The sequence below is a fragment of the Leopardus geoffroyi genome, chromosome B2 (assembly GCF_018350155.1).
Source record: "Leopardus geoffroyi isolate Oge1 chromosome B2, O.geoffroyi_Oge1_pat1.0, whole genome shotgun sequence".
Classification (NCBI taxonomy): domain Eukaryota; kingdom Metazoa; phylum Chordata; class Mammalia; order Carnivora; family Felidae; genus Leopardus; species Leopardus geoffroyi.
Window position 1 is genome coordinate 132,967,916 of NC_059332.1, and position 10,808 is coordinate 132,978,723.

Genomic DNA, 10,808 nt, shown 5'->3' on the forward strand with positions numbered 1-10,808 from the left:
ACACATTTTATGACAAAATTTACAGTGTTCTTAGAAGTAACACTAGCAAAAATGTATAAGATCTATGTGGGGAAAATATTAAAACTAGTGAAGGAATCAAAAGAAGACTTAGGCAAATGGAGAGCTTCAGAAAAAGGAATATTCAAGTTTTAAAATGTCACTTCTTTCCAAATTAACCTTATAAATTCAGTGCTATTCTAATTAAAATATTAACAGGGTTGTTCATATAAGTTAATAAGCTGATCCTAAAATTTATATGGGAAAAAAAAAAGGCGCAGAGTAACTGAGACATGTTTGAAAAAGAAATATAAGATGGTGGGTCTTATTTTATTGGATATCAAAAAATATTGGAAAGCTGTAGAAATTAAAATGGTCTGGTAATAACAAAGGGAAGACCAGGGCGCCTGGGTGGCTCAATCGGTTGAGTGTCCCACTTCGGCTCAGGTCATAATCTCATGGTTCCTGGTTCCAGCCCCGCATAGGGCTTTGAGCTGACAGCTCGGAGCCTGGAACCTACTTCAGATTCTGTGTCTCCCTCTCTCTCTGCCACTCCCCTGCTCGTGCTCTGTGTGTGTGTGTCTCTCTCTTTCTCTCAAAAATAAACATTAAAGAACAAAAAGAAACCCAAAAAACAAACAAACAAAAACAAAGGGAAGACAAATGGATCAAAACACAGTGAGCAAACTGACACACACACACACACACACACACACACACACACACACACTTTTGATATATGACAGAGGCGGCTTTGCAAACAAAAAAAATGATGCAGCAAATAAAAAAGGATGCAGTAAATTTAAAAAGTTGCAATAAATAAAAAATACTGGGAGAACTCTTATCTAAATGGGAAAAGTGCTTCATAACAAAATAAATTGCAAACCAGTTAAAGACTTAAATGTAAAATGACCACAGAAAACTTAAAACAGGGAGGAGGATCTGTAAGATCCAGGCAGGTTGTGCTTAAACAACATACATGGAAAAGCACAAAGTGTATTGGAAAGGATTAAAGATTCTGTATAACACATCTACCATAAAGTTAAAAGGCAAACCCCATCTACCAGGTACTGCTGGATAAGAACACAAAAATCAGAATAATTTGCACAATATTCTTTTTAAAAATAGCGACTCCCTCCTCTCCCCAAATTCCTCATGACTTATGCATTTTATGAACATTGAGAAAAAAATATGAAAGGATATGTTGACCAGTCTATTAATTTGATTTATAGAGAGTATATTTTGGAGGAGAGGCACACAATCATGATAAAACTAATTAAAAAATCATTTGAAGGGCCAACTGTCTGACTTATTAGTGAGTGGAGTATGCGACTCTTGTTCTCGGGATTGTAGGTTCAAGCCCCATGTTGGGTATACAGATTACTTAAAAAGAAAATCTTTAGAAAATTATTTGAGATAGTAAGTTTGTATAAATGTATAAATAAGGTCATATTTGTGTATATGTGTTATTCTGCCTATATACAATAGAGAGAGAGAGAGAGAGAGAGAGAAACTTCTTTAATAATTAAAAAGACATAGCCGTAGACTGGAAGATATTTAGAGTACACCTATCCATACAACAAAGGACAGTCTAATATAAAAATGTAAAAGAGGTGTAGTTAACAGTTGCTGATGACTATCAGCAGCTTTTGTTTATCATAACATTCGTTATGTAAAACACTCTGGCATTTTCATTCCTCAAGGTAAGATCATTAAAAACAGAACTTTAAGCAATCCCCCATGTAATAGGGACAGTTTTTTCAGATGTTGTTGTTGGTTCTGTAGTTGATACATACTGTTTTCCTATTTGATGTTCATTGTTTTACTTACTGATATTCAGTTGATACTCAGTTTTTTCCATAGTCGTTGATGATGTTAAGGTGTCATTTTACAGGAAAGGTTAATATCATTTATTTGGACATCTTTCCAAAAGTTTTATAAAAACTGAAATGTAAGAAATAAAACAGTAAATCAATACAAATATAAAATGACCTTCAGAAACCTCTGAAGCTTATTTTTTGAAAAACATTTGTTACATTGTACTGCTGGGATATATTTATGATGATTTTTCTAAAGTGGCCATGACAGTTTATCCAGAAAGATAAGAGACTGCAAATAGAAAGGAAATCCTTTTTTTTTTTTTTTAACATTTATTTATTTTTGAGACAGAGAGACAGAGCATGAACAGGGGAGGGGCAGAGAGAGAGGGAGACACAGAATCGGAAGCAGGCTCCAGGCTCTGAGCCATCAGCCCAGAGCCCGACGCGGGGCCCGAACTCAGGGACCGCGAGATCGTGACCTGAGCCGAAGTCGGACGCTCAACCGACTGAGCCACCCAGGCGCCCCAGAAAGGAAATCCTTTGAACAGATTTATAAATTGCTTTCAGCTGACCCTGCTGTTATTTTTAATATATTTCTGTATCCATTAATGCAAACTTAAGTTTTCTTCTATTAACCGGTACAGTTAAGAAAAATATCAAATATGTTCTTTTTTATTTTCTTGTGTATTAATTCATTTCATAAACATTGATTGAGATTCTGGTCCATGCAAATACTGTGATAAATTCTGTAGAGACATGGAAGTTATACCTGCCTAAGGGAGATGAAATGGCAAATCATAATGTAATAGAAAATGTGACATAATATGTAGTGAAATTTTCTTACGAAATTTTAAAGATTAACCAGCAAAACAGTGTATCACCATGTTTTGAGAATTTTAGGTAAAGCATTACCAAAGAGCCCATGTGAACAGATTGGTAGGATTGGTGGGAATTCCCTACATTGACAAAGGGCAAAGGGACTTTCCATTATTTCAGATGCACAGTCATGAAGAAATTTCATGTGAGGGCACAGCATCTGTTAAACATGGCTAGGTGTGTGGTCCAGAGAGGTTAACTTTAGAAAGATAGAAAAGGTCTATTCATGAAAGTCCTTTTATGGAAACAGAAGAAATTTATATTCTCAATCTTTATTCAACTTTAAATCATTAAATGAATAACATATGAACAAGATACATTATAAGTGGGTATTGCAGATTGGTACATATCTTGGTTAATGAATAAGGGTTCAGTGGAGGAATAGAAACCATTGTAGGCATTAAGCATAAAGGGATTCATTTCAGGGATGTAGCAGTTTATAAAACTTTGAGAAGGGTTCTAGAACTGTTGTGTTAAAAAATTACTGCCCTACACCTGCCTCTTAGCACAGACAATACTGTGGCTGGTCCCCACTGCTGCCATAAGTACCTCTTGCCATTCAGGTTTCCTTGAATATCCTTGTCAGCAGAAACAGCAACAGAAATATGGTCTATGCCTCACTTCTACCTGCAAATCTCAAGTTTGTAGAAACTTAGTCTCATCTATAACTCTAGCCATGGAAGAGTCTGGGAAATAGAAATTTTAGCTTTCTAGCACCTGTGGTACAGGAAGGCATATAGGAGAATGTGGAAGAGGCTGCCGAGTGCTAGTTGACCAAATCCCCACTGTAACTCTACACCGTTTTCCCAGATACATGTACCACCAAGTGTCACTAAATATTGTTTAGGAAGCATTATGGTAGAAGATAGGAAGCTGTTATAGTCTTCTAAGTAAGATAATGATATGATTTCTCTTGTCTTTGAAAAGATAACTCTCGAGGCAGCTAGAAATTGATTCAACAGTCAGTAATAATGGTTTAAATTAGGCCTAAGTCATGAGAATAGAGAGGGAGCAACTCAGGAATATTTGATTATTTTATTAACATAATAAATTCTCACATTTTATGTAGTTAATTTGTTTATTTAATGAATTAAGTACTTATTTAGTAAAAGATTTGCTGAGAATATAGAAGTGATGACATATTTCCTGTCATGTTGGGCTGATTTTATGGTGATATAGGCATGCAGATGAGCTTATTGGTTCATATGTCTTTATGGCTTAAATACAAATTTGTGTTTATACACTTATTTATAGATGATTAATTTCAACATTACTTAGACTGTGTTCTTCTGTTAAGATTGGTAATAGTTAAATCTTCCAGATTTGGTGCTTGTTGACTATATAACACTTGACAGACTGCTGCTAAAGCTAAATAGTGAATAGGATGTATGTATTACTTCCTGCCACTTAATATGTTACACGTTGTTTAAGTCCCTTAAGTATATACAGAAATTACTGTGTTCCTAGTAACACTTTGTATAGAATAAGTGTATCTGTGTTTAAGTGCTGTGTAGGGAATTAGAATACAACTCTACTTAGTGACGTTCCGAGGGAGTTCAACTTGAACATCGGTTATGTCTCGAATACATTTGTTTCAGTCACGCTTTTTTTTTTGGCTCCATATTATTTATTTTAAGGTACATTTTCAGGCTCAATTTAATATACCACTCTTCATAATATCTGACCTTACTGTTTACTGAGTTTTAATGTTTTTCACATGAGTCTCAACTATGTCATTTTAGTTATCTTCACTATAACATTATGCTTTAATATGTCAGCACATAAAGTTTACTTGCTCTCCTGGTATCAGTAAAAACTGAAGTCACTGTCATCTATTATGATCTATATCACCTTAAAATAAATATCTTTATAATAAGGGGCGCCTGGGTGGCTCAATCAGTTAAATGCCCAACTCTTGATTTCAGCTCAGGTCACGATCTCATCATGGGTTTGTGAAGTAGAGTGTTGCATCGGCCCCTGTGCCGACAGCACAGACACCGCTTGGGATTCTCTCTCTCCCTCTCTTTGCCTGTCCCCCATGTGCTCATGTGCATGTTCTCTCCGTCCTTCAAAATAAAGAAATAAACATTGAAAAAAAATCTTGGGACGCCTGGGTGGCTCAGTCTGTTAAGCGTCCAACTTCGGCTCAGGTCATGATCTCACCGTTTGTGAGTTCAAGTCCTGCACTGGGCTCTCTGCTGTCAGTACAGAGCCTGCTTCAGATCCTCTGTCTCCCAGTCTCTCTCTGCCCTTCCCCTGCTCATATTCTCCCTCTCTCTCTTTCAAAAGTAAAATAAACACTTGGGGCTCCTGGAAGGCTCAGTTGATTGAGCATCCAACTTTGGCTCGGGTCATAATCAACATCTTGCGGGTTCGAGCCCCGCATCTGGTTCTGTGCTGACAGCTCAGAGCCTGGAGCCTGCTTCAGATTCTGTGTCTCCCTTTCTCTCTGCCCCTCCCCCGTTCACATTCTGTCTCTCTCTGTCTCTCAAAACAGAATAAAAGTTAAACATTTAAAAAAAATTTTTAAAAATCTTTATAATAAAAGCGTATGAACAACAATAGTTAGGAATTTAATTTCAGTCAAAGGTAATGTTTGAGCTTCATGATAAATGCACTGTTGGCATTCTTAAAATTTTCCTGGGGTCTTTTTAATTTAATTCTAGAAATAGGAGAATTTGTTTTCCTCTATGTTTTTATAGCTTTTCAAGTAAAAAGATTTTATTTGAGTGGATTGTACTAAATAACAGGTCACTTATCTATTGCTGCATATCAAAACATCCCAAAACTCGAGAAGCTAAAATAACAGCCATTTTGTTTGCTCATAATTTTGTGGGTCAGCACTTGGGTTGAGCTTAGCAGAAGCAGTCTTTCCCTGTAGTCACTTATGCAACCACAGTTATCTGGCTGCTCTACTGGGTTGGGTGACCTAGCTTGCCTTACATGTCTGGTGGTTGGTGCTGGCTGTGGGCTGGGCCAGATTCTCCCAACAGGTTACACTGGGCTTCATCATACAGCACCTGGGTTCTAAAAGCACAAGAAACAGGTGCAAGTGCTTTTCAAATTCCTGCTTGTGGCACAGCTGCCCGTGTCTCAGTGGCCAATGGAAGTCACAAGATCCTAGAGTCAGTTTTGGGAGAGACCATACAAGGGGCGGGATACAGGGAGAGAGAGAAGATCTCTTGAGGGACATTACTATAGTAATGTAGTGATACTTAGTTCATTGAGGAAACTTTCCTGTTTTCAGTGTTTCTTTGTGTCTGTTGATCTGGACTCTTTAAATTTGAAATCTGTTTGTCTGAAAGCTATTCAGTGCCATTTGTTTCATGACTACTTTACTGAAAAATAGTAGATTTCTATCATGGACCACTTTCTTAGAAAGATTAACAACAAATCTCTCTCTTCTCTCTCTATATGTACATACACACATACACACATGTACATATGTACACACACATAATATGTATATATAGTTTTAAGTGCTCCAGTTGGCCTTTCCCTAAATCAGTGGCATGGTATTTTATTTGGTTGCATGGAATTTTAGTTTTCTCACTGTTCCTATTCCCACATATTCAGAGCCGTTAAAATTTGCTAATTAAGAAACTGTCAGTTTAATTGTGATAAAAACGACTTGACTTTCTTCCTTCTCAAATGAGTCAAATAACGAGGGTAGTTATGGTACAGAGTAATTTTTAAATTTGGTACATTGTACAAATACACTCCTATTATTTCTATATAAGACTCATTCTAGGGACCATATTAAAGCCTTGGTGCCAGATCATTAAGTGAACATTTTAATTAAGTCCCTTCTTAAAATGTTAAGTAGTAGTTTTCACTTCTGAAAACAAAGATGCTTAAAATTTTTCAGCAGTGTCAGTTGGTTTTATAATTGAGAAAAAACTTATGATGGTAGCTAATACTGAAAAGGTGAATCTAGGGAAAAGTTCTAGATTTTTTGCTGAACATTGAAGAATTTATTCCTTTTTAAAAAAAATTTTTTAACAATTATTTTTGAGAGAGAGAGACAGAGCATAAGCAGGGGAGGGGCAGAGAGAGAGAGAGAGAGCGAGCGAGAGAGAGAGAATCCAAAGCAGGCTCCAGGCTCTGAGCTGTCAGCACAGAGCCCAATGTGGAGCTGGAACCCATGAACTGTGAGATCATGATCTGAGCCGAAGTTGTATGCTTAACCAACTGAGCCACCCAGGTGGCTTATTTATTCTTTTTTATTTATTCTTAATTATTTACTCTTATTCTTTAAATTTATACTTATTTCTTTAAATACTTAAGAAACAGTATGCTGTTGCATGGGAACAGAAAATATTGTATGAATACATCACAAATCTCTGGCCTTAAGTTTAAATTTCTTAAGCATATTATTTAAACAATTTTGTTAGTATTAAAATCAAAGATGGGTCATGTCATTGTATTAGCAATGTCATTAGTTACTGCTTTTCTAGAGTGAAGAATAAAGGAGAATTGCATAATAGTGGAAAAGACGGGAAGTTAGATATTTCTAATTTTTTTTTTTTTTGTGAGCCAATCATTATTTTGGCTTATTTATTTTGAAATTATTGTTGAATTTTCAAAACATTTAGCTCTATTCATGTTTTAGTTTATAACACATTTCAGATGAAGTGGTTGTTTTTATGATGTTTATTGCATCGTTCATTTTATATCTGGCTTGCTGTTGGTACTTTTATGTAGCTTAAGTAGTTAAAATTTGCCTATAACTTCTAGCTGGTAGACTATCATGTGATAATTAGCTAACATTTATTGAACACTTCTCTGCTTCAGACCCCATTTTAAGCATATACCATGCTTTGTCTTATTGGAGACTCAGGGGAACATTGTCAGGTAGATGTCCTTTACTGCTTAGAAACTGAGGTTCTGGGAGATTAAGTGGTTTACCAGAAGTCTCATGCTTGATAAGTAACAAAGCTGGAAATTAAGTACAGGCAGTCTAATTCCAGAGCTTGTGCCTATGTATTATCAGAATCACAATCTATATGCATAATTGCCAAATCCATAAATCTCTGAAAACACAAAATTTTAAAACCGTTTTATTTAGGGTATAATAAACATATAATACGCTCCACATAAAGTGTACAGTTTGATAAATTGACACATACATACGCGGATGAAACTGTCACCATAATCAAGATAACAAACATACACGTCACCCCAAAATATTTCCTTGTCCTCATCCCTCCCCTCTTCTATTTCTAGCCTCCGCTCCTGCAATCTGCAGGTAACCACTAATCTGCTTTCCATTACAATAGTTTAGTTTGCCTTTCGTATTGCATATAAGTTGTATATAAATGGAATCGTACAATATGTCTTTTTATCTGGTTTCTTTCCCTCATGATAGGATTTTGATATTCATCAATGCTGTTGCATGTATGAGTAGTTTATTCCTTTATACTACTGAATAGTATTCTGTTATGAGTATATACCACTTACCTGTTGATGGACATTTGGATTGTTTCCAGTTTTTGGCTGTTACAAAGCTGTTTTGTAACATGTGTACAAGTTTTGTATAGATTATGTTTTCCTTTCTCTTGGGTAAATACCTAAATACAGTAGGTATATGTTTAACTTTTTAAGAAACTGCCAGTGACTATAGTTAATAATACTTTTTATATATTTGAAGCTTGCTTGGAGAGTAGGAGATCTTAAAAGTTCTAAACTAAGAAAAAAATATTTCTAACTATATGTGTGGTGATGAATATTTCAGCTAGACTTGCTGTGATCATCTTACAACATACACACGTATCGACTCATTGTATATATTTGAAACTAATATAATATTACATGTGAATTATATCTCAGTTAAAAAAACTGCCAAAAATCATACCTTAAAAATATTTAATGTGTTTGTGAGATACTGCCATTTTAGGTGATCTACAAAATTTGCATTATATATTTTTTTGAAATCCAGAAAATTCAGAATTCTGAAACCTATATGGCCCTGGAGTTTTCAGAAAGGTACTGTGGACTGCTTAGTATTTTGTGAAGTCATATGGGACTATAAAACGTTTTTTTGATGCAACAGACATTTTTGTGCTTTGTTTAATATAGAAAATCCCTTAGAAATATGACATGTTATTATATAAAACCCTCAACAAGAAATACAGACGATGAACCTTAAATAATTATTTAAATGAACATTCCCTCTAGGAGGTAGACCATGAGTTGCATGTACATTTATTTGATAAGTATTTTCATCTTGAAAATTTTCTGTAATGAAATCGTGTTCATGGGAATAACAATGTTGTGTATGCTATATCTTGCTTAAAACCTAGTACCAGTATTGATGGTCTAGTACTAATTATTACTGTATGTTATTTGAAGTGCTGTTCTATTGAAAATTTGAATATATTTTGAGAGGCACAATAAATAGGTAGTCTAAAAAAATGAGCATTATATGATTTCATAACATACTAATTTTGGGGGGCTAAAAATAAGTGCTACAAAAAGGACAAGATAGTTTCCATTCTTTATCTTGAAGTCAAATGATCTAAGAATAGAAAGTGTTTGAAATTACTGGAATGATAATAAACCTTAATACGTGCATGTAAATTATAATTTGTTAATGAAGTCCTGTCATATCATTATGACATAGGAGAAGAGCATTGTCTAAGTGTGAGTATAGAGGATCTCTGCACTCCCTGAGGCTTACAAGTTACTGAAGAAGGTAGACCTTAACTGTCTTAACAAGGCAAGCCTGATAGAGATAAAAATTATTGGGCTATCAATTTGAATAAAGGTGTATTTGAACTGAATCTTGAATAGAAGAAAAATATGAACGGGAAGAGCCTTTTGCCTGGAAGGAATGGTAAGCACAGGTACTGAGATAGATGAGTGTGTTTAATAACTCCTGAGGAATGTAATAATACCTAGGGTCATGTGGGTATTAATGGTTTGTGGTTTAATGGTTAAATATGTGATGCGCCTAAAGTAACACAGTGGATGACATAGCCAGGTTTGAAACACATGGTAACTTTAAAACCCATCTTCTTTCTGTCAAGCCATCATGTCTATTTACTATAAGGCCTTCTGTTTGACATATAAGTTGAACTTGTATGTCGAATATTAATCACAGGGACACCTGAGTGGCTCAGTCAGTTAAGCATCTGACTCTTGATTTCAGCTCAGGTCATGATCTCAGATCGAGTCCTGTGTCAGGCCGTCCACTGACAACACAGAGCCTGCCTGGGATTCTATCTTTTCCTCTCTCTGCCCCTCCCCCACTCATGTTCTCTAAATAAATAAATAAACTTAAAAAAATAAATTAAAAAAAATGTTAACCACAATGAGTAGATAAATCTGGTTTCATATCATTTTTGCCTTTCCTAAATTAGACGTCACGACTAACCTTCTAATACAATTAACAAAAGTTACAGACGTTTTTCTAATTTCCTTTTTGGTTATATTTTCTCTTGCAGGGTTACATTTTGCCATCTGCCTTTCCAGAGTAAGTGGCTCTATGTGGGCACTGAACGAGGTAATATACATATTGTCAATGTGGAGTCCTTCACACTCTCAGGCTACGTCATTATGTGGAATAAAGCCATTGAACTGTGAGTTTGAGCAAATATTCCATATCTGAAAGTATCAGGACCATGTATGATATCTTTATATAATAGCTAATGAGTAAATCCGTGTGGAATTAAATATGTCAGACATTCTTGATATTAAACACAGATTTATTAGCCTTTTCTAAATCTTATACTATTAACAGTTTGTACATTTAAATGTTCTGTATATATATAGATAGATATGTGATCATATGTATATATAAACCTGTGTATGTATGTACCAATTGTAGCACAAGTTTAATGAAACAATTATTACGTGAAAAACACTCCCAATTTTTTTTTCTGTACTTCTATCTTCTGTTTATTTTTCTTTCAGATGTTAGTCATACCCCACTAAGTTGATTTCATGACCCACTAATGGGTTGCCACCAGTGTTTAGAAAACATTGATCTAAACCAGTACTTGATACGTTTAAATAACTGACAAATATAATGTAAATGTTTACAATATAATATTGCAGAATTTGTTAATTAACAATTTGTTAATTTTGATATAATGATGATTGTTTTCATTTAAC

General features: G+C 34.9%; 1 protein-coding gene across 4 annotated transcripts in view; it reads left to right on the forward strand.

Annotated features, from left to right (window-relative positions):
* Nucleotides 1-10,808, forward strand: part of STXBP5 (syntaxin binding protein 5) — a 173,152-nt gene that overhangs the window by 44,000 nt on the left and 118,344 nt on the right. For all 4 annotated transcript variants that reach the window (XM_045499950.1, XM_045499948.1, XM_045499949.1 and 1 more), the window contains exon 5: nt 10,139-10,273. In XM_045499950.1, coding sequence (XP_045355906.1) covers nt 10,139-10,273 — 135 coding nt within the window. The remainder of the gene's footprint in view (nt 1-10,138; nt 10,274-10,808) is intronic.